The sequence below is a fragment of the Pseudorca crassidens genome, chromosome 5 (assembly GCF_039906515.1).
Source record: "Pseudorca crassidens isolate mPseCra1 chromosome 5, mPseCra1.hap1, whole genome shotgun sequence".
Taxonomy (NCBI): Eukaryota; Metazoa; Chordata; class Mammalia; order Artiodactyla; family Delphinidae; genus Pseudorca; species Pseudorca crassidens.
The window spans coordinates 45,043,170-45,067,787 of NC_090300.1; the positions used below are offsets into that span (position 1 = coordinate 45,043,170).

At 42.4% G+C, this 24,618-nt stretch overlaps 1 protein-coding gene across 11 annotated transcripts in view; it reads left to right on the forward strand.

Moving 5' to 3' along the window:
* SCHIP1 (schwannomin interacting protein 1) overlaps nt 1-21,717 on the forward strand; it is a 576,277-nt gene extending 554,560 nt beyond the window's left edge. For 6 of the 11 annotated variants that reach the window (XM_067737859.1, XM_067737860.1, XM_067737862.1 and 3 more), the window contains 6 exons: nt 12,411-12,528; nt 13,506-13,703; nt 14,585-14,708; nt 17,094-17,187; nt 17,614-17,730; nt 21,080-21,717. In XM_067737859.1, coding sequence (XP_067593960.1) covers nt 12,411-12,528; nt 13,506-13,703; nt 14,585-14,708; nt 17,094-17,187; nt 17,614-17,730; nt 21,080-21,131 — 703 coding nt within the window. In that variant the 3' untranslated portion in view covers nt 21,132-21,717. The remainder of the gene's footprint in view (nt 1-12,410; nt 12,529-13,505; nt 13,704-14,584; nt 14,709-17,093; nt 17,188-17,613; nt 17,731-21,079) is intronic. The other 5 variants (XM_067737863.1, XM_067737865.1, XM_067737870.1 and 2 more) reach the window with 2 other exon arrangements.
* Nucleotides 21,718-24,618: the final 2,901 nt, after the last annotated feature.

The window sequence follows — 24,618 nt, forward strand, 5'->3', positions numbered from 1 at the left end:
GAATGGAAACTGGCTTGGCTGCTGTGAAAACACAGGACAGAGTGGTCATTAGTAACAGACATCTAGGAAGTCTTTCATTTTTCAAACATTACAAGCTGATTTGACATCATGGAGAAAACTTTTTCTGCCATCTCCATTCTCCTTTTCTCAGAGTAACACAAAATGAACCTGACTCCCCGACTTCTCTTCTTCCCTTACCCCAAGATAGATTTTATTTACATGCACATAAATATAAATACAACATAATACAGTCTATTCACAAAGTATGCAATGTAATATTGTAACCTGGAAAAGGCTATATACCCTTCTCTCCATGCGTTGTGAAGATTATGAAAAACAGAAATGCCCCAGAGAGCTTTTGAGACGCTCGTTTGAATAATGATTACTGTTTACTTATCTCAGCCATTCCAACATCCCCAGATCAAAACTCATTTCTTTCTTGTTCTTATAGGTTTATTGGCGAATGGCTGAGATAAGACCAGTAATAGTTACCCACCACCTCCTCTTGTGTTTGGGCTGCGTGGAGGGGAGGGGGCGGGGAGGCACCATAGCCCAGGGAGTTGTCTCGATAGGACAGATAGCAGTGATCTAGAGAGGCTTTAAACAAATTGGATTCATAGGAGCTTCGAATGTGAGGAACTGAGAATCTGAATATATAATCTGCCACAGATCACAGGTCAAACCAGCCTCATTTTGCCAGGAAAGTAAATCATCCTTTTGTCTCTGATAGTAATAATTTTTGCATAATTTCCTGGAAGAAGTAAGCACAGTGGTCATATATACCCAGCATGAGTGAGAAGAGGTTGTCCTGTTTCAACACAATGAAATTTGCTTTCCTGAAGTAATAGGTACATACTACAACAACCTATTTGTAACATGCAACATACCTTTTGAACTTCATATTAATCTCATACATGTGTACTATTAATTTGCTTAGAAAATCCTTCATATGAGTAATTCCACAGTACCTGTCATTGCAAATGGTAGTTTGCAAATTCTCTTTTATACTCTTTGAAAATTCATCAGGTAATCTACAGAAAACCTATCATTTGTATGCCCTCCTCCAAGAATTATCTGCAGTATTCTAAAACATTACACAATTTTTAAAGGGAAGCAAAATTTGAAGTGGATCTTTTGAAGAGTAATAAGATTAAAATGGCAAAACAAATTTAATCATGTAAGCAATTCTTCTCTTTTACAAACCTGAAAGAAAAGCAAATTGGCATTTGTGAAATTTTCTTTGTCTAATAAATAGCCTCACTTTACAATAATGCCAATGACCCCAGTTTAATTAGGTGCAATTAATTTTGTGCAAGCGAAATTTGACATCTTGCTAGAGGCATATCCAGCTGTACTCTGTCTTATGAACTTTATTATTATCGCCAGTGAGAATTCAGTTGTCAGAGCTGCTGCAAAAGAGTGGGAGACCGGGAGAAAAAGGCCACAGGGGCTGCATTTTATATTTAAAAATGGCTCCAGTGGACAACCAAATGTTTAATTAAGAGAACTTCTAGAAATGATTTTTCATTGGTGCATCATCTTTGACAAGTTATCATGACTTTATTACTGAAATTTGCACTCCCTTTAGACAGTGGTCCCTCACATGTGTCTGGACACACACAGCTCATATGAAGACCAGCTCCTTCGAGAGTTTACGTAAGCACTCACTGCTATGAGAAAACAGCCTCACTGACTGCATGTGAGCTCTGTCATCCGGAGTTTTAACACAATCCTTTTGTTCAGTATTTTTGTAAAATTTTCTGTTCCCCTCAGATTATTCTCATTCAGATTATCACATGCATTAAAAACCCATGGAAGATATTTCAGAAAACCACTGCCAATTAAATGGTGACACATGCCTCCTTAACACTTAGAATTTTTTTTTGTTTTTTGTTTTGGTGATGTGCCTTGCGGCATGTGGGAATCTTAGTTCCCCAACCAGGAATCAAACTTGCTCCCCCTGCTCTCATACTTTTACATGTACCTGTCCAGTTTTCCCAGCACCACTTATTGAAGAGGCTGTCCTTTCTCCACTGTACATTCCTGCCTCCTTTATCAAAGATAAGGTGACCATATGTGTGTGGGTTTATCTCTGGGCTTTCTATGCTGTTCCATTGATCTATCTTTCTGTTTTTGTGCCAGTACCATATTGTCTTGATTACTGTAGCTTTGTAGTAGAGTCTGAAGTCAGGGAGCCTGATTCCTCCAGCTCCGTTTTTTGTTCTCAAGATTGCTTTGGCTATTCGGGGTCTGCAGTGGAAGCGTGGAGCCCTAACCACTGGACCACCAGGGAATTCCAGAATTTTTGTTTTAGCTATTGAAAAGTCCTTTCAGGTTTATTTGGGTATATATTTTTATCACATGTGTCTTTTGTGCATAAAAAAAATAAGAAAAAGTGAAATTGGTTAAGGTAGTCCTACACCCTTTTCACATTCACAATTCAATTCTCCATTTAACCACTTTCCCTTAGAGTTGTCCATCTTTGCTTTTCCCCACAGTGTCACCCTTTGTGCCATCAGGAGGTGCTGTGCCTCACCTTCCAAGCCACTGTCCCCCATTCTGCAGGTTTCGATGCTGGCACTTTTTTATTATCAGAAGGCGTGAATGGTCAACTACCAGAGCCCACCTCTTCTTCAGTGGTCCTTGTATGGTTTGTTGGCTGACAGAGTTACAGCTCAGTAGAGCAGTCATGCCACCAGCTGCATGGGTGGCTGAGATCGTGAGACATACCCCGACGTTGAAGATGGCCAAAGATGAATAACCGTGCGTCATAGAATTAATGCAATTCAGTAAATCTACTGCATTCTTTTTAATGACTGAATAGAATCAAACGACCACAAATTAAGTCATGAAACAGAAGGTCTTTGAGATGAAGCTTACGATGGGACCAAGCCTAAATGGCAGCCCCAACATTATTTTAAACATAAACATAAGAAGTGGTGAAAGCAGTGATTCAGTGTTCAAGACAGTAAAAGAATTTGCAATTAAGATTTTCACCAAATCTAACCATAGCCCTCAAAAACATCCACAGGCACTGACTCTTCAACTGCCGTATCTTTACCCCAGCCTCACAGAGGTAAACACCGGTCCGGGAGGGGATGAGCCTAACTTCAGCTCCAGCAGCTGAAACTCATCAGCAGGTCCGGCAGATACAAGTTTAAACTCTGTCTGGGCTGAGCAGAGTAAATAGGCAGGCTGGCTTTAAAAATACAAAGAGTGAAATGTATATCCTTTACTTGAGAGTCTATCATCTATGCAGATCCAGAAAGGAGAATGGGATTGAGACTGGGTTGGGGAGGGATGGCAACAGTTGAGTCAAAGAGTCCATCCACAGAAATGTTCACTTATAAGAACATTTGTTTCTTACTGCCCTCCCCCCTGCTGGGGGCAGGATCTCCTACCCCCAGCACCCTGCCAAAAACAAAAGCCCAGGCTGACTCATACGTGAGTCATGGTCCCTGCATAGACACATCTGAGTCAGACACGCAGCCATCCTCTTCCAGCTGTCAAATATTTAATCCTACTCACCTTTCTCCAACACACAGTGCTAATCAACTCACCCATTTTCTCTCCTTTTCCTTTTTTAAATTCCTGCTAAAGGCCACACATAGCAGCTCAGAGGCACTCAAAAGAGAAAAATTTGAAGTCAACTGAATTTCTTCCACGAAAAAATATCTAGGTATATTTCCTGCCACTTTTTCTGTACAGAGAGCTCCACATTTTTGTTTACAAACTTGGAATCATAGTATACCTGTTGTTTTAGAGCTTGGTTTTTGTTTCTGTTTTTGACTTAACAATACATCAGGAATATTTGCCCATATTCATAACTGTTCCATTATATATATTTTTACTAGCTGCATAATGGCCCGTCATATATTTCACCATAATATACTTTTTTTTGTAGTTCTATCAATCTTTTTTAAAATTGGGGTATAGTTGTTTTACAATGTTGTGTTAGTTTCTACTGTACAGCGAAGTGAATCAGCCATATGTATCATATATCCCCTTTTTTTTTTGTTTGTTTGTTTGTTTGTTTTTGCGGTATGCGGGCCTCTGACTGTTGTGGCCTCTCCCGTTGCGGAGCACAGGCTCCGGACGCGCAGGCTCAGCGGCCATGGCTCACGGGCCCAGCCGCTCCACGGCATGTGGGATCTTCCCGGACCCGGGCACGAACCCACGTCCCCTGCATCGGCAGGCGGACTCTCAACCACTGCGCCACCAGGGAAGCCCTATCCCCTCTTTTTTGGATTTCCTTCCCATTTAGGTCACCACAGAGCAGTAAGCAGAGTTCCCTGTGCTATACAGCAGGTTCTCATTAGTTATCTGTGTTATACATATCAGTGTATAATTGTCAATCCATAATATACTTAATCTCTTATTGTTAGACACTGAAGTTGTTTCCAATTTTTTGTTTTGCTTTCTTTTTTCATCTTCTCTTTTATTCTTCCATTCATGAATTTATTCTAGCCTTCTTATAGTGCCCTGGCTTCTCACCACACTCTCCTAGAATAAAATGCCAGCTTTGTGACCCTGTATAATTTAACCTCTGAGCCTTAGTTTTCTCATATGCAAAATGGAGATCATAATACTTGTTTTAGGTGTATCTGAGGATTAGAGGTAATATATATGAAGTGCCTACAATATAGTAGATGCTCAAAAGTGGTCATTCTTTTTATTTCGGGAAGTAGATTGCTGAGAAATCATTTGGCTTTGATTAAGGGAAAGCAGACCACATTTGGCACCTAGGAGAGATGGCTGTTTTATTCCATTATTATTGCAGTATCAGAAGAGTACCCTTTCTGGTCTTCAATGCATGCAGAAAACATTTCTGGTGAAAATGCATTTTTTAACATTAAGATCCTATAATTCCAAATTGAATTACATAGACGTGGTCATTATTGAAGGAACTAGACACTGATGTGGAATTAGAATCAGCAGCTGTCTGAGGAATGCAAGTATTTATAGCTCCCTAGAGAATCGGGTTAGGCCACAGGGGCTGCTGCTTCACCATAGCAAAGCTGGTGAACGCTAGTCCACTTCTCCATCCGTTCCTTAAGTAGTGAGAAGATTCTGTGGCCACGTGGAGTCGGATGCCCACCAGCCCTCACGCAAACACATACAGATGGAAGGGCCAGAGCTAATGAGCCTTAGAAAAGGGAGCAGAGAAAAAGTATGCGCAGGATCGGGAGAAGAAAACCCAGAGAGGGCCATTCACACTCCAGCCGCCTTCGGAGCTACCTTCCGTGGCTTTCGCTGAGGAAGCCAAAAGCCTGAGTCCTGTAAGATGTGGGGTGAGGACAGGACATGAAGAGACATGGTGCCTCCCTTTCCCCCAGCCCTATCTCTAGCACAGAGTTTGAAACTGCCCTTAACTGCTCTGGGCACATAACAGCGGGAGAGCCGGCTTTCCATCCCTCTTCTGCATTTGCTTCCCCCATCCCGCAGACCACTTTTCTACTGCAGTTAGTTCCCCGCTTATTCACTCTTCTTGGTTAACACCTTACTTACTAATTAATGTCCAGGTAAGTGAAAGTGTTTCCTTGCTCATCTATAAGATAGGGAGTGTCTAGTAAGTATTTTTTTGAGTTCCCTTCCAACGCTCTATAGAGTCCACATTTCTATTTGTATATTGTGATTTAATGATCCAAGCATTTGGTACCTGTTAGAAGACCTGATTTCTGTCCCTGGATCAACTACTACTATGTATCCACTTAATATAGGGGCCGTGAACTGTAACATGCCTTCAGGGGCCAGCAAGAAACATAAAGGAATGAAGTAGCCCAGATAAAAGGCAATAGATGGGACTGTAGTGAACTAGAAAGTGTGTGCCCTGGCCAAAGGGGAGGCATCAGCTCAGCACTGGCCAGTCGGTGCCGTGGGGTTTGCAGAGATGTTATTGCCTGATCATCAAATGAACAGTTAAACATCCCCTTTCTTTCTAATATAGTTGTAAAAATCATTTATAATACTTCTGTGTGTATGATCATATATGTTAGACCAGCAGTGTTTGCACCTATGTGAATATCACTCTTTTTTTTTTTTTTTTTTTTTGCGGTACGCGGGCCTCTCACTGCTGTGGCCTCTCCCGTTGCGGAGCACAGGCTCCGGATGCGCAGGCCCAGCGTCCATGGCTCACGGGCCCAGCCGCTCCGCGGCATGTGGGATCCTTCCGGACCGGGGCACGAACCCGTGTCCCCCGCATCGGCAGGCGGACTCTCAACCACTGCGCCACCAGGGAAGCCCTATCACTCTTTTTAAAAAAGTCAGCTCAGCCATAAAAAGGAATGAAATTTTGCCATTTGCAGCAACATGGATGGACTTGGAGGACATTATGCTACGTGAAATAAGTCAGAGAAAGACAAATACTGTATGATATCACTTATATGTGGAATCTTAAAAAATACAGCAAACTAGTGAATATAACAAAAAAGAAGCAGACTCATAGATATAGAGAAGAAACTAGTGGTTACCACCTTTGGCACCTAGGAGAGATGGCTGTGGGGAAACGGAAGCAGGAGGGGCAACATAGGGGTAGTGGAGTAAGAGTTACAAACTATTAGGTATAAAATAAGCTACAAGGATATATTGTACAACACAGGGAATAGAGCCAATATTTTATAATAACTATAAATGGAGTATAATCTTTAAAAATTGAGAATTACCGTATTGTACACCTGTAACTTATACAACATTGTACAGCAACTATACTTCAAATTTAAAATTTTTTAAATTTTTAAAAAGTCAAATTATCATCCCATGCGTTGCACACTCTTTAGCAAAAGAAAGTTAACACAATCCCACTAAAGTAAAATAAGAAATAGCAGTATATTTTCACAATAACAAATATTGAGAAGTAGAAACTTTGCCTTTCCTTTTTTTTTTTTCAATAGTAATTCTGTAGCTTTCATGGTAAATGTCAATACAAAACAGTCAGTAGGGAAAAGAAGAGTAAGGAGCAAGGTTTGGGAAATGGGAAAGGTATTTCACAATTTATTAAGGAATAGCAGCACCTCATTTTAACCCACCTCAGCACATTCTGTAGACACACCATCACACATGCAGTACATCTAGAACTTACCCAAACCTCAACTGCTTCCACGTTCTTTCTTCACGACAAATCCTTAGAAATGGACATATATACACTACCAAACGTAAGGTAGTTAGCTAGTGGGAAGCAGCCGCATAGCACAGGGAGATCAGCTCGGTGCTTTGTGACCGCCTGGAGGGGTGGGATAGGGAGGGTGGGAGGGAGGGAGACGCAAGCGGGAAGAGATATGGGAATATATGTGTATATATAACTGATTCATTTTGTTGTGAAGCTGAAACTAACATACCATTGTAAAGCAATTATACTCCAATAAAGATGTTAAAAAAAAAAAAAAGAAATTAGAGACACACACAAAAAAAAAAAAATGAAATGTGTTTACAGCTACCCTTGGGTAATTACAATGCACATTTTATATTCCGTCCCCTTTGAAATTCTCATGAAACAGGAAAAGATAATGGGTGATAATATTCATTATGTAGAAAGCCTTTGAATAATGCATCGGAGATTCATTAAAATAAATAGAAATAATATATTTTAACAGCCCAGCCACAAACTAGTTGGGAATACTGAGTAATGAATGGCATGGCAGGGCCAGAGGCTCTCACGGCCACACTGGTTTTGGACAGAAGATGAGCAATGCATGTTTGAAATCCATAGGCATTTCAGAGTTTCCTCTCTGTTTCTTAAGGAAACCATACGATTGCCTTGAAATTATAAGCAACTACAGGAGACATTATGTGCTTAAAATTATATTGCCATCACAGGCAAGACCTAATATATCCAAACCAAAGGTTAAGTGCAGTGCAGTATGGGGCAAAGGCCACTGGATTCAAACACCAGAGGCCCAGCCTATAGTCTCTTGCTTCGTGATCTTGTACCATTTATCTGTTGCCATGGTGGTGATGTGTAATAAAAACCCACCCACATCGGTGGCATCCGATGATAAGCACTGATTTCTGCTGCTGATCAGAGCTGGCTTCCCACGGGGCTTACTCGTGTGTCTATGATCGATTGGCTACGGGTTGGCGAGGTACCGCTACGGCTTGCTCTTGGCTGAGCTCCGTCAGGCGCCTGGGGCTTCAGTTGGGACAACGGCCGATTGAGTTCCGTGCTACGAAGTCCCTCCTCTGCCAGCAGGCTGAGCTGGACTTGTTCTGCGGGCAGCGGCACGGTTCCCTGGGGCAGCGGGGAGTGGGGGGGTGGGCGGATGGAGGCGCTCGGAACCGGAATACTGTCACTTCCTCTGCATTCTGTTGGTCAAGGCAAGTCAGGAGGCCAGCCCAGGGGTCCGGAAATAGACTCCACCTCTTGACGGAGAACCCGCAGTCTTATTATAGGGGGACCAGATAGAGAGACGGGAAGAATTGGGAACATTTTAATAATCAGGCTGTCACAGATCTGGGGCAAGTTATCTGACTTGAGTAACCGCTGCCTTGCCTGGAATCCACAGGTGGTTATACAGCCCAAGGAGAGAATGAAGTGAACATACTTTTAAACTCAAATTCACTGTAACCGTTCAAGTGAAATTAACTAAGGCGTGATGCAGGGGATAGAACCAAAGAATCTTCAGCATTCCTCTGTAGATGCTGGCGGTCTAAGCTAGTGCTGGGAGATTCCTGTTTTTAAAATCAGAAAACACCAAATGGTTCTGGGATTCGGAGCTGGCCGTCAGACCAGGCCACTCCCAGTCACTGCAACCCAAGGCCAAGGACAAAGGCCAGATTCCCAATGCTGCTGCCCCACTAGAGGTCACAGAAAACTTTAAGACCATCGCATCACTTTTCCCACAGAGTAAACTGGTCTTGTCCCTGTATTTTGAAAAAGGTATTGTCTTTATACCAAATCATATCACCAGGTAGCTAGGTCTTTGAGATATCCTCTTAGTAGTTAAGATCTTGCCATCTCCATCATTCTCTCAATTCCGAGCATATCTTCATAATATCCCTGCTGACAGTAGTTGGAGGTCAGCACATGTGTTTTCTAAGTAAGTTTTCCTCACTGTAAATGCCAAGTGGACACTGGTGCTGACCAGCCTATCAATTAAATGCTTTCCCGATCCTGGCCAACAGGAACTGTCACTCAGAAAGCCACGTTCGCTAACACTGAGATGTCCAGGAAGCACACTTGGTCTCTATCTCTTCACGTTTCTGAGCCTTCTCCATCCATGACAGCCCCCTCCTCATACCCTCGGCTCCCTGTCAGTAACTCTGGGCTGCAGTGTGGTTTTTCATGGCATAAGGAGAAGAGGTTTCCGGGGTGACCAGGACGTAGACCTTCCAATAATCAAATCCACAGGCAAGGCAGACATCAAGCAGCCTTTTGCTCATAGCCCTCTGCCGAACGCCATTCCAAACATCAAGTGACCCTGAATTGGGTACCTTAAATTATATCACTAATTAACAGGAAGAGGTTAGTGTTTTGTTTTCACCTCAGACGGTGCTTGAGAGCTCCAAGCAAATTAGCCCCCGGCTGCTGGGATTTCGCCAGACTGCATAGCCTGGTTATAGGCGAGACACCGCAGTGTGAGGGACCGGGGCTCCGAGTGGCTGGAGGGAGAGGCTCAGAACAGCCATGCCTCCTCGGGATGGGAAGGGGCCAGGAACAGGGGTTATCGTTCCTGGACCCAGTGGCACAGAGGCCCTCAGCACTGGCCACTGCTTGGGAGCTGTGGTCGAGTTTCCCCAAGGCCGCCTTCATCTTAAACCCTCTTAAAGGCTAAAGGCAAACAAATCCTTCTTGAAACCTGAGTCCGTTTTAAGATGTCTGTACGAAAATCCCCGCTGAACTATTAGCTGTAATATCATATAATTTCCTTTTCCTGAGAGTAACCCTCTTGGTGATTACCGCTATAAGGAATTATAAGGCTCACCCTGTAAGAAGCTCTGCTCAGTTTCCCACGGCGATAATGTGTTACTAAGGCGATTTTCTGAATTTCTACCTGAGGTGTTTTTTCATTTCACTCCGACTACTAAATCCTTCCCTTTTCTTTTTTCTTGGCCTTTCCTGAGTTAGAAACACTGCATGGGATAGTTGATTTAGGTCTGAGTTGATCCTTAGCACAAAGGTCAATTTGGGGGCAGAACAACAGAATTTACGATCAGACTTTCTTCATAATGAAAATATGTATCTTTAGATGCTTTAAACCTTATTTTGCAGTGGTATCATGTGTTATTTTATATTTTTATAATCTGTGTATATAGTGTCTTCTTTTCAAGACTTTAGTTATTCAATAAATAGGAAATACTACATAATCCTTGATTCGAATTAGGTTTAATTTAAAATGTCTTTTTTATTTTAAAATATGACTTTAAAATGTCTGTTTTTAATTTGCACTTTTTTAATTTCCACTGTTGTCCGATCCATGTATCTTGAGTTTTATTGTTAAAAATGGGTTGATTTGGGGTTTTATTTTACCAACTACAGACAATAAATTTTAAAACTTAATTTATATGGGATCAAAGGGTAACCTGAACATATTATATTTCTCCAGGAAAAAAATATATATATACTCTAATGATAGAAAGTTGAAAGGAGACAAATTCCAGCTCAATAAATATTCAAGCTGCCTAACAGTGAAAGTCAGCTCGGGACGCCCCCAGTGAGTCAGTTGTGCATCAGGAATTGCTGTGACCAGGCCAGGTATTCAAGTAGGTGACTGCAGGGGTCCCTTTACAAAGTCACATCACCTTTAAAATTCTGTGGGTGTTTTTGTCTAGGCTTTCAGGAAGTAGAGAAAGGAGGATAATGAACAGGTACAGAGCACCTGCCCTGTGCCCATCTCTGAGCTCTTTTCATCCTTTCTACAAACCACTGAATTATTCACCCTATTTTACAGATGAGGAAACTGAGGTTCATAAAGTAATGTGCCTTGGGAAAGAAGTAAGGATTCAGACCTAAGTCCTACTGATTCCAAGCACCCTGAGCTGATCACAGCAGAACCTGTCGCTTTCTGCGGCCCGCCCTAGGCCTGGGTCTGCTTGCCTGCACCGGAGGGTAGTGGGGGAATGGAACTGGACCTACAGAGGGAAAGGCTGCGTTTCTCTCCTGGGGAAAATAAGTTGGGACTTTCAGTCATTAGAGAAGTTAACAATAGGTGGCGGTACATACCCATAACAATGATGGTGCCTGTGTTAAATCAGTACATTTTCTTTTTCTGAGTTCTGTATTGTTTTCAATCAAAGTGCTTTAAATGAGTCATTTGAGCAATTTATGCAGAGCATCCATTTGAATAATAAAAAAAAAAGCAAATGGGAATGTCAGCTATCAGACGAGTTGCTCTTTGCACTTCTCACTGGGACAATAATGACGCCAGAGCAGATTAGGTGTCCCCTGTCCTAAACCTGGCTTACAGGAGCCTCCTTACGACCCCTTGCTGCTTAGGAGTTTTCCTTCTGCCTTTTCTTTCTCTAAACCTACAGACTGGGGCTACTAGGGATGCTAAGAAAGTGCTTCTTGAAAAACACTTTGTTGTCAAACAACAATGAAATGTGTTCGACTTCAGATGAAGGTTAGGACACAGAGTTGGATCCACAGCCTGGTTGCGTGTATAGCAGATACACAGCCGGCTGGCCCTTTGTGACCACATTTCCGGCAACATCTCTCTGGAGCTTCCCAGATTCAGCACAAGCATAATGAGCTCCCAAGACATCTCTGCCTCTGAGGCGCTGTACGCAAGGCAGTCTGTAGAGCCTTGGGCTCCAACATTCTGCTTTTCTGACTACGCTGGACGTTTCCTTAAGTTTCTCGAGGGTGAACCTCTGGTGTGTTTTTTTCTTAATGACATAAATGGGCTCCCTTGGTTGGCTTTTGACAACCGCCTCAAATAAAATTTTCCTTCAGACGACCTTATTTGGGAATAAAAAGGAGTCTTTCTTCGGCGAGCTCTGGCCCCGGGATGCTGTATCTAATGAGCATAACTGGATTGTCCCCGTGGGGCAGGACACTGGCTGACACCAAGCAGCCTTATTTGGCTGAGGACCCATTCCTCTTCATCGACAAAAAATGTAAACTCAGTGTCTCAACGCGTTCTTATTGTGTACCAACTATGTGTTTGATGTTGTGCTGGGTGCTACAGTGTGGCCTGAAATTACTTTTCTCCCAGCGTGGATTTGTGTGTGGAAAAAAAAACGAATACAGTATGAGTTAAAAGTTATCATCTTATCATTTATCAGCTTATCAAGTTATCTTTCTTATCTTCTAGTAAAAGTTATCATTTATGAGTTGGGAGTAATATTTGCTCACCCATTGCTCCCTGTGAAGAACACATTAAACTACTTTCTTTAGCAAAATCAGGCAGTTCTTTCGGTTGCTACCAGATGACAAACAGCTGAATGGAATTCGTGTCCTGTTTCCTTCTGCCCAGCCTGCAGAGTGGGATGAACCTGCAGATATGCTTTGTCAACGACAGCGGCAGCGATAAGGACAGCGATGCCGATGACAGCAAGACCGAAACGAGCTTGGACACCCCCTTGTCTCCCATGGTGAGTCCCGAAGCGGCCGCTGAGGCTCAGCGTGTGCTCTCCTGGTCGTTTAGCTTCTTTTCTGTTGTTAGTCAGAAACAAACATGTCAGAGGTTAAAAAAGCGGTGTCTCCTGACATTTCTTGACATGGCATGCTCCTAAAATGTGACAGTGATTGAAAAAGCAAAACTGTGATCCAAGAAGGATACGTAAGCTCTGTTAAAGTTAGAGACGACTTTCATACTAAATCGTAAGAGAAATCACATAGGCCCTAAAAATTATAAAAGAAAATACACTATATACCAATCCTTCCCCACTGGGCTTAGAAATATGAGTGCAGACTAACAATGGGACACATTTTAAAAGGCAGGGGATGGGGTCCAGGCAGGGGTGGGAATGGTAGCACATAGCTGTTGCTCAGAGAAGCCAGCAAGGTAATGTGGGTTAAACATTGGTTACTATTCCTTGCACACGTATTACAAAAGATGGCTTGATGATCCTGGGTGCTTGTTGCTGGATTTCTTTCTTCTCTGGGAGGTCTATCGCCTTTCTTACCAAAGACTAACTAATAGGAAACCGTGTTGGTTGTTGAGTGCAATGCCGCGTCAGAACTTCATAGGATATCTGAGATCCTGTCCGCTCCAGGGAGCAACGCACCGCCTTAGCTATGGGTTAAATATTTTGCTGTGTCTGTTCACTTCAAGAAAGGTTTGAGAGTAAGAATCCAAGAAATGTCTCAAGTTTGTTGCAAATATATATTCTCCCTATTATTAATGATGTTACTTTTTATGCTAAAATCAGAGTCTATCACTGACTGAGGAAATAAAGTAGCTTTTAAAACGTTACTTGCGATGGGTACAAATCACATCAAGAGTTGAGTCCCTTGGTGGAGGGAACCCTTGGCTGCTTTGAGAGAGGGCTCAGGGAAGACTGTAAGCTCAGCTCCAAAGATGGTACCCGGCACGCAAAGCTCAGGGCTGCTCTTTTTCCCTTCACAGAGCAAACAGAGTTCTTCCTATTCCGATAGAGACACTACTGAAGAGGAATCCGAATCCCTGGATGACATGGATTTCCTCACAAGGCAAAAGAAATTGCAAGCCGAAGCCAAAATGGCCCTTGCCATGGCCAAACCAATGGCCAAAATGCAAGTAGAAGTGGAAAAACAGAACAGGAAGAAGTCTCCCGTCGCTGATCTTGTAAGCAGCGAACGCTGAAATGCAAACGAGGGTTTGGTGGCTGCAAATGGTTGAGGCTGTCCCAGTCCTTTCCCAGAGTTATGCAAACTTGGGTTTTTACAAGGCAGTGTGTAAAACGTACTGTCATTGAGAAACATTTAAGTCTGTTTCTTTTTCCTTCCTACTGTATCACTGAAGGATACACACGCAACAGATTTCACTCACAAAAGTAAACTTTGCTCTTGATTCATATCTACTGTGTTTCTTAGGGGCAGTATTATCTGTCATGGGAATATTTTAATTCCTTTAAAGCACTCTCAGTTTAAGAACCCATTGCTATGGCAAACTCACTATTGCTTTAGCTCATGTTCCCCCCTTTTCAATGAAGACAGTATGGCAGAGTGGATGAGAGCCCTGGGCTTTGGAGCTTAAGACTAGCTCTGCCATTGACCTACTGTGGGGCTCTGGACACGTCTCAGTTTTCTCATCTATAAAATGGGTATAATAATAATAGCTGTGTCAGAGCACGATTGTGGAAAAAGTAGTCAAAGCACTTAGCACAGTGCTTGTACCATGCTATAAGTTAATAAGTAGCTGATATTATTAATTTTATCCATGTCATTGACATTACTTGAGCTCCCTGGTAATTCATTTGTGGATGTAATAATTGACTCTCAGTCGTAGACCAGTCCATATTTGAGTAGTGTCCCATTCTGATGCCAATAGTGTTTCAGATGATGTGCATATATGGAGGGCCTCGCATTGGGAAAGTCAGATGGGGAAAGCTTTTAAGAAAGGAACCTGAAGTGGGTGAATGAAGGTGGGTCTTTTAGGAGAAAACTGGGTCGTACGTTCAGTGCGCTTACAGCTCACCCCTCCATTTCTTCCCTTTCTGTCTTCAGCTGCCACACATGCCTCATATAAGTGAATGCTTGATGAAAAGAAGTTTAAAGCCCACTGACCTGAGAGACATGACTATTGGGCAGCTACAAGTGATAGTCAATGATCTCCATTCCCAGATAGAAAGTAAGTGTAAGATGCTCTGGAAAATGGGATATTAAGTGTAAAATACCATGGGATGGATAGTACTATTTCCTGGGTTCAGCTCCTTGGTACATTTCATTGGGGTCCTCCTGTGTACTTGCAAGGAAAAGAAGAGAATCACAACGCTCTCTTTCTGTTTTTGGTTTTTTTTACTGTAAAATGTTGAGAAACTTTAAGACTTTTTCAAGGTTCACAGAGGTTAGGGATCCTTTTTATTCGCCTGAAATCCCCAGCTCCCAGCACAGTGCCTGGCATATAGTTGGCTCCCAACGCCTGTTTGTAGAATATAATTTCGTAGTTACAAGTCATTTATTATACAGTTATACGCTCAGCTTTACTTGCACGTACATTCATTTTAGGTCATCAAATTCTATTCGACTTATGCTGTGGGACTCCAGGTGGTGAAAGTATATGTGACCGATATGTGAAAATTATAGGGTGAGAAGGCGTGGGCCTTTTTCCCCCAGAATGAAGAAGGGCCTCCACAGGAAGTGTGCAGGGCCGGTGGTCAGTGAGTGGCATTCACTCGAAGTGATTGGTTACGCAGGGAAGGGCAGGTGCTGGACCAATGAGAGAGCTCGCTCACTGGGACAGCATGCTTAGCCCAGGTGAACTCACGAGCCCTCCAGCCTCTGGAACATACAAGTCCATAAAGTCCGTAGGCTGATAGATTTAAACCACCTAAGAGACATGCCAACCAAATGCAAACCAACTAGATGTATTTACCTATTCAGGTACAATAAAGGTATTGTGGTTATGTTAAATTTTTTTAAAAAAGAGACCTGTCTTTAGAGACACATACTGAAGCATTTACAGATGAAATAATATGATGTCTGAAATTCTCTTTCAAATGATCTAGTGGGAGAAGGGGAGATAGATGAGTTCAAGACTGGCCATGAGTTGATAACTGTTGAAGCTGGCTGGATGCATGGGGCAGGGGGATTCCTTAAACAATTCTCTTTCCTTTTGTATCTCTTTGAAGATGTCCATAATAAAAAATTTAAAACTTCATACAGAAAAGACATTCCCACACACTATGCAGGCACCCTACTGAGTACTAGTATAAAAAGCTACCCTAAGAACCCACTAGAAAAAATAAAATTGGATGTATTCAGTGACAAGTTAATACCTTCAGCATTTTAAAATCAAGAGAAAGGATTTAACATTTTAATTAGGAAACCATAGATTCACAGGCTTTTAAAAAATTCTACTACATTTTAATTTTAGTTGAGCATAAATTACTAGGAATTAAGGACTTAAAAGGCTGTCTGATCTTTTACCACTGAAACATCCTTCTTAGACTTTAAATAATAACATTGCCAGCTAGTCCTTTTCAGGAGTAGATGGAGTTTTAGACCTCTTTGTATGACTTTTTTGGTCCTTTTCTAAATTGAAAACTAATCTGAACTAAAGGCAGACTAAATGCATCGTTTGAGGTCAGGATCTCTGAAAACATTTCCAAGGAGGACCTCGCTGAATACCCCCTTCCTTTCTTTGATTTCTGGGCCCAGAGCTCTTGCTAAATGAATGCTATCCCTCATGTGTCCACATGTCCAGACCTAGAAGCTTTCACTCTTAGCTGATGTGAGGGGGGAAAAGCAAGAGAGAGCTCCCTGCTTGTTTATATTTTTCAATGGCAGAAGCCAAATTAAACCCAGTACACTGATTTCAGGAAGACTAGTTATGTTTCCATCTATTTTATGCCCGGTAGAAATCCTAAAGAATACTTTGCTCAGCACCCATTGTCCAGAGAACTCAGGGGTTGTTTCTTCAGGTCTTACACATCTGGTTCTCACACAGCTTTAGATATTACTGTTTCCTAGAACAACCTGCACGTAGGCTCCTCGCCTCGACCCCGAGGAGCCTTTGAGCATCCTCAAGGCGCCTTCCTCCCCAGCTGGGGGGGTCTGATGGGGCTCTTGTCGGGTGCAGTGGCCCCCCCAGCTCTCCGTGTGGCAGGAGCACCCTGAAGATGAACGGTGGAAAACTTAACGTGCCCCAGACTTCCGCGTTCACATTTCTTGAAAACAAAATCCCGCTTCTTCTAACAAGCTGTTTTCCTAACGGCTAACAATTTCTTTTCCCACTCTCATGTGAATGTAATTGGATATACTTTGTACTCCTTTTCTGTCAACACTTCTATAAGTATGCAAGCTAGTCGTGCTCTCAGATTGGTGACCTCTCCTGGGCTTATGAGAAGCTAATGTAAGAACTCTACATTTTAGCAAAAATAGTCTCCTGCTATGTTTAACTGTTTGTGTATATGTTTGTGTCTATCGTACGTACGTAATGGTGCATAAGTGGTTTCACGTCCTGACTTAGGTGCAATTTTACCTGTTTCTAAATGCTTTCGTTTCTTTGCCCCAGGCTTGAATGAAGAGTTGGTCCAGCTGCTCCTCATACGAGATGAGCTGCACACAGAGCAAGACGCCATGCTGGTGGACATCGAGGACCTGACCAGGTCAGTGGTGCCTCATCTTTGCAAAGAAGGAAGGAAGCCTGGGATGGTTGGAAGTCTAAGAATTAAGGCAAGAGCGAGCTCTAGAGAACTTCTTTCCTTACTTCCATCAGTAACTCGCCTAATCTCTGCTGGTGTCAGCTGTTTAGATGGAGGGGAAGCGGCCAAAACTGCTCCCATCCAAATGCATGGCTTCTTCACAACCATCCTCCCCTAGTGATGGATTGTAAGTGCATTAGAACTGCATCCACCCCCACTTAAATCAGGTCAGCAATTCTGGCCTAAGGACATTATCCTGAAGGACTGTCCCCTTGAGAGTCGTCCCTAAGCCATTCCATGCTGGCACGATTCCAGCACGTGGTGGGTACCACCAAGTGGCACTTGGTGTTATATGACCTGACTCTTGATCGCATCTGCCATGCCCGGAAGGCAAGGACACTGGCATCTTTCCACAGCACCAGCGCCACCAGATTGCTCTCACCATGGGGAGACTCCAAGACTTGAGTTTCTAGCTGGGCCTGGTTCCGAGCGCCTGTCTGTAAAGAGGTAAAGAATGCTTCCTTCCCTGGGGCATAGGGAAACTAGGCTAATGCTGGTCAAGATCTTGCATTTCTTCATAGTTTTCCTTGTGGAAAGGCCTCTCACCATAAATATATAAAGTATATGAAATACCGTGAGCATTCCTATGATCCTGTGCTGTATTTACGATGCCGCCTTGTCTGAGACGGTTTATAGGAAGTCTTTAAACCACAAGGCAACAGTTACTATTAATCCCAGAAATGGTATTCAGAGAGTAGAAGCTCCCAAGGAGAGAAAGAAAACTGCTTGTCACGGTAACATAAGGAATTAACCACATGATCCAGAACCATCCAGGAGAAGTTTGAAAACATATGTAGTGAAAATGCTCTCAGCACTCACCACAGGGACCACTTCTCAGTGTGTAACACTGGGTAAAATATTTTTCTAAATGCAGTGTTATAAAAATAGCTCGGGTAGCAAAATAAATGCTGCAGAACTATGTTTAAGTTAGTTTTTAAAGACCTATGGGCAGCACTCTGTTTTGTACGCTTTGGATGTTATATTGCCTCACCCCTAACAAAAAAACGAAAACCCAAAAACCCAGAAGGTCTTCTCATACCGTCTTAGCATATTTGCCTGCATGTGAAATATAGTAACACTCAAATACTATTATTGCCCCCTACAGCCGTATTCGGGCACTGCACCAACAATTGTAAGACACCTGCCTTTTTGTTACGCGAACAGCTTTGCATATAGGGATTAAGATTATGGGAAATCAGTAGTGAAATATACAACCAGGACATGCATCTTCTGAAAAATATATAGACTCTTTCGGCAATTCTGTGGCTTGCCTATGATAACAGAGACCGTTTCTCTGCCCCTCAGAGCAGCGTTGGCACCCCTCGTTGCTAAGACGACATTCAGAGGCTCCTCCCTTCTCTCAGAATGTTAGGCTATTACTTAGGTTTGCAGTGAATTTTGCTTATCCCTTCAGATGGTGTGATCATGGGAGACAGGGTGGGCAGAACCATGGGGTTCAAAGGAGAGGAGTCACTAATTTAAAGGTACTGGAGGAACCCTTTAAATTAGAGCAGGTGGGGAGAAGTTTCTATGCCCATTCCTGGCTGCAGAAATAGAATTTTGCTCATGGAGGGATCTAAGGATACTTAAACTTCCCTAAAGGTTGCAGTGCCAGAGTTTTGCAGCCAGATCCCAGAAGGCCAAGCGCTTGGCCGCTGGGAAGCCCTGTTCACCTATTCCCTTTACCTGTGCAGCTCCTACCATTCAGGTGTCAGTTCAGATCGGTGGTTCTCAATTTTGGCTGCACATTGGAACCACCTGGGGAGTTTTTAAAATACTGATGTCTGGGTCTCACTCCCAGAGATTCTGATTTAATTATTCTGTGAAGTAGCCTGTGCATTAGGAGTTTTTAAATCTTTCCAGATGATTCCAACGCACAGCCTAATTTGAAAACCCTGGGTTTAGATACCTCTTTGGAGAAGTGCTCCCTGATCCCCCAAGACTGATGTAGGGCCCTCTGTGCTCCTGGCAGCATGGCATCCCTCCCAAGTAGAGGCTAATCCTATTGTGTTATATGGTTTACAACCAACCTGGCTGTAAGCCCCCTGAAAGCAGAGACAACACTATTTTCATTCATTGCTGTGTCCTCAGAACCTAATACAGGGCCTGCCAAGTACGTAGTAGGTCCTCAATAGGGATTGTTGATAAAAAGAAGTCCTTGTGGAGCTTGAGTGAAATAAATCCTAGTAAAGACTTTATAAATAGTTGACGAGAACCTTTTGGTTTTATGATCGGAAACCCTTTCCCTCCTTTGTTTACAATTTTAATGAAATTCACCCTTGTATGTATGTCTCAGAATAACACCCAGCTTTCAATATTTTCTGAAGCTCTTGCCTGCCTGTTCTTTCCTACTGTCTCAGAAAACCCCTTGTTGTTTGTATGCACGCACACACACACACACACACACACACAGAGATACATATTTTAAAACTGCTCTAAGAACTACACTTTAATTAGCTACCACGGAATCTTAGTCACTGGGCATCAAAATATTTCTTGAGCTGAATTTGTTCAAGTGAGGCCCATGAGCTACTTTATGAAGATGTTAAAAAAAAAAGATGGTCTGCTAGAAGGCATAATTTCTTTTTTAGGAATAGGGTGCTATTGATGTCTTTTTCCTGAGTCCCTTTGTTGGTAAATGAATATCAGAATATTCTTTATGGGCTGCTGCATGTGGCAGGGACGCTGCTGTCACTTCTCTGTTTCTGAATGTATTTGCCCTGTAACACAGATGGGAGACATTCTGCATAATGCCAGTGAGTTTAAACTTGATGTCACTGACTACCCAAGGCTAGGCAGCACCCAGAAACTGCCCCTGGACCTTTGATGACAGCTGAAAACCACACCCTTAGATGCTTTTCTCTTGCCAGATTTATAATTTCCTAAGATCCTCCTTCAAAACATTTGTTTCTTGCAGCCTGCAGACCCTGCCACTCCCTGGGAAGACGTTTACTTAGTGCCCGATCGAGTGATGTAAGCAGCTTAGCCATTCCTCCCACTTCATCTCCACTGGCCAGCTGCTGGTTAGCCCAACTTTGGTCTCACAGGCCGTAATAGGGCTTGATGAGTAAGACTCACCCCACCCTGTGGCCCGCTCACTGCCGTGATCATGCCCTTGGGACTAACTGAGGGGGAAACAATATGCAAATGTGGGAAATCTTGACAACCACAAAGGCCTACCGTTTGTTTGGAAGACATTAGCCTTTGTAAGAATAAAACTGAACTATTGTATTATTAACAAGAGCCCTGTTAATACTTAGATTTGCATCTATGTGCGTGTTTGGATAAAGTAGTCATGCACTTACTTTCTGTCACAACACCTTGTTTTGACTTTTTGCTTAGCACTTAATCTTCTATCTGCTCTCTCCTTGCTTGCTGTCTGTTCCTTGCTCGTCTCTTTCCATTACAATATATACTCCATGAGAACAAAGATCACTGCTCACCACCGAATCCCCAGCTCCCGGAGCACAGAGAAGGCACATATTAAACATGTGTTGAATAAATTATCCTAGTTACTTTTCTCTTTTCATTTTTAAACACGGCACTTTTCTTCTCAAAGGAATGTGACCTCTACATGTCTCAGGTTAATCCCGTGGCTTACTAAATAAAAGGAATCGTACATAGAATATAAAACTTGGAAGAGGGCGAATCCATTTGAACGAAGTACCGTTTCTTGAGTCTCTTGATTTCACTATGAGTAACTCCGAGCCTCCGTTTGGAGGATGTCTTAGCTGTTGATGGGAAAGCAGTTTGGCTTTCTCCTTAGCACTAAATAATTGTATTATTCATTTTACAGACACGCTGAGAGTCAGCAGAAGCACATGGCCGAGAAAATGCCTGCAAAGTGAAAAGAAGCCATCCAACCAGAGGACAAGCTAGAATTTATTTTGCTTCTGTGGTTGTAAAAATGCTGTTGCTAAAGGTGGCATAGAAACAAACAAATATCAGTGTTAGTCATCGATAATGTCTGAAGCTTAACGTCCAGTGATTGGCCTTTGCTTCTTAATTTAATTTTTTTACTGTGCCACTAAATATCAGGCATTTTAATAAAATATTGTTACAAAAAATGTACAGTACTTACACCATCCCAAATCATGGTTAATCAAAGAGGGTAGTTTTAACTTTATTTTTATTTGTTTAGAGATTCTGAGTTGGAGCAGTATTTTACCATTTGACTGCTTTCATTCTTCACTGTAGTTTTAAAGAAGAACTGTAAATGACGGTGCTATCCAAGTCAAAAAATACATGCCTGCCTCGTAGTGAAGTTGTAGGTCTCTGTAATATGTATATTTTAATCAGTTTTCAACATTTTGTGAATGTTGACTACCTGAAGTTCATTTTTAGATGTGCTATTAACATTCTGTTGGATTCAGAGGGTTCCTTAAAAGTTTTATGTATAAATATGTAAAATAAAAATTAAAACTTTGTTTCATAGGATATGTCTTTTTGCTCACTAGCAAGCCCTACACTGGCTGTACTTCTTCCCTCTTCACTCTTCCTCAACTGAAATCCCCAGCGGGAAGCTTTTATCAGCGAAGAAACAAAGGGCTCCGGAGAACAAGAAATGCAGGGAATCGCCAAGAAGATCGTGGAGAGTATGGGAGAGTGTGTGTGTGTGTGTGTGTGTGTGTGTGTGTGTGTGTGTGTGTGTGAGAGAGAGAGAGAGATCCAAAGATGACAACATCAGGCACATCAGAGCCAGCATTGTTACTGCTGAAAGTTATCAGTCTGGAATTTCAATACTTTATTATTTAATAGCTGCTGGTTTTGTCAGAGCCAATGACTGCATCCAAACTGCGTTTCCCAAATTTGCCACGTGAACAGATGACGCCTGCTTTTACACTTTTCCCAAGGCCAGTTGGTGCCGTTTTTCACATTTTAACCACTTCTATTGGTCTCATGAAGAAAAATGCCAAGTCTAAAGCAGGTTACAGACTGTTCCTCAATAGGTAGAGAGTTTCAGAAAATCGACGTAATTAGCGAATGTCCACGCAGGTATTAGAGAACCTTAAACTAAAGCTGAGATGAGCAATCAACATTCCAGAACCACCCACAGACCACCTGGTTTCACTATAAGGTCCATGATGTAATCTGAAGATAGAAGGTTAGTCAGTTTCCTTTTTTAAAAATACCCAGATAGATATTTTAAGTAATTCAGAGTTGCCAATTTTCATAGCCTTCTTCTTTTAGTAAAATAGTCCGTCTTACATTGAAACACTCATCATTTCTTTATGGGCTTCAATCAAGTTATTTTCATTCGGAATAGAAAAATAATGCAGCCCATAAATATATTTTGGTTTTCGACAGTTGGCTACGGAACAGGACAGGTTGCTCGCCACTGGGCTGAAGGGTGGAACCCGAAGTCCTCTTTGCACCAAGGTCTCTAACTGAGCCCCGAAGTCCTGCACCAGCTGTCAGTGCTCCCCTGGGGTGACCCCAGCCCTGAAAATCTAGGCACAGCTAGTGGAGCTTTGTTGCTTCAGCTGGGTGAGAATATTGGTCACTAAGCCAGCGGTTCTCATCTTCAGCGACACAGTGGAATCACTTGGGGAACTTTAGAAACCACGGGGGCCTGGGTCCCACCCCCATAGACACTGATTTAATTGGTCCAGGATTTTTTAAAGGTCCCTTGGTGACACTAATGTAAAGAACCACTACCTTGGACTTCCTTCTTTTTTAGCTTTTCTTAAATCATTTTTTAGTATCTTTTTTTTTCTAATTGAAATATATTCCTATTAATTTGGAACTTTGGGGGAAAGCCAACCTAGGAAGAGTGCCACGAAAATGCCTGAGCCTGAGTGAGAGTGGTAACGTGACCGAAACCTCCTACAGTGACATCTGTAACCTGAAATCCTGACGCTAAAACTCAGCCCACCAAGAAAGATGATCTTCATTTTTTAAATCCTTGCCAGAACTGCCAACTCCAATAAGAATTTAGAAATGAGTTTTCTCTTTGTCTTAAGCAGTGCTGCCTCTCTGGCTTGAAATATGTTCTGAAGAAATCCATGGCCTCGAAATGCTTCAGTTGTCTGAAACCCATAATCATAAGTGAAGGGCCCTAACTCGAGAAGGAAGGAAGTGAGATTACACCCACAAGCGCCCCTCAAAACACTTCTGGGGGCAAAGCCAGCTGAAAGAAGAGCAGTTCTTCCCACCACCCCAAGACCATCAAAGGAGATTACACCAGTGTACCCATGTTCCTTTCACACTTCCCTGCCTCTGGTAGAGTTGTCACCAAGTGACTCACCTCCAAGGGGATTCTTTCAAAATTGGGTCTTTCCAGCCCCTTTGATTAGCTTTTTCAGCAAGGACTGGGATTATTCCCAACAGGATTCTTATCTGCTGTAGATCACCCTTCCATACATTAATTAGCACCCTCACTAGTTTACCTGGCTGAGTTAGATGCTAGAATTCCTGAGTTAAAAAATAAGGCCACCTATCCTCCCAATTTTAAGAGAGATGTAAGCAAGAACGCACAGGCTTTGGAGCCAGAAGGGACTGGGCACAATGCTGACTCTACCATCTTCCTAGTGATTTGACCTTAAGCAAGTTACTAAAGCTCTACGTTATTTTACCTTCTGCAGATAAGATCTCTTGGGATTATTCTAAAGATTGAATAAAACAGTGTCCGTGAACGCACTGGCACCCAGTAGATACCCAATAATTGTTGACAGGAGAAGTAAATGATCACAGTTTGGGTAGAGGAGGCATTCTGTGTTTTACCAGTTTCTGAGGTTTAACACATCCTTGTAGGCTTTTTCTTGTTTATTAATCATTAACTTACAAAACAGATGCTTAAGGGAAAAGTTCACTTCAATCTTCAAGCCCCCCTCCCTCCTCCAAATACTGATGTTAATACTTAGAGTGTATTCTCACACACCTTTCTCCACACTTATACAGATACACACATACAGGTTTTGTGTTTCAATTTGTTTATGCAAAGGTGGGAGCACAGAAAACTCAGTGCTTTGCAACCTGCTTTGTTCGTGGACACCCTTCCAGGTCAGTACATACAGACCTAAGCCATTCTTTTTAACAGCTGTATAGTAATGCCCAGTATGCTGGAACATACTTTTATTAGTCATTCCCTTTACTGATGGACATGAAGGATCTTCCCAGATCTCTGCCACTAAAAACAGCGATGCAATAAACATGCTTGTACTTACATCTCCGTGGGCTTTAATTCTGTGATGACCTCATTTTTTTCTTTAAACATTACTTGGTATTTGTTTAGATACTTCAAACTACAGAGAGCTAATTAAGGTAGGGAAGACCAGGTGAGTCTACTGAAGAGAAGTTTAGTTTCTTAAAATTAGACCAACTCCCCTTATCTGA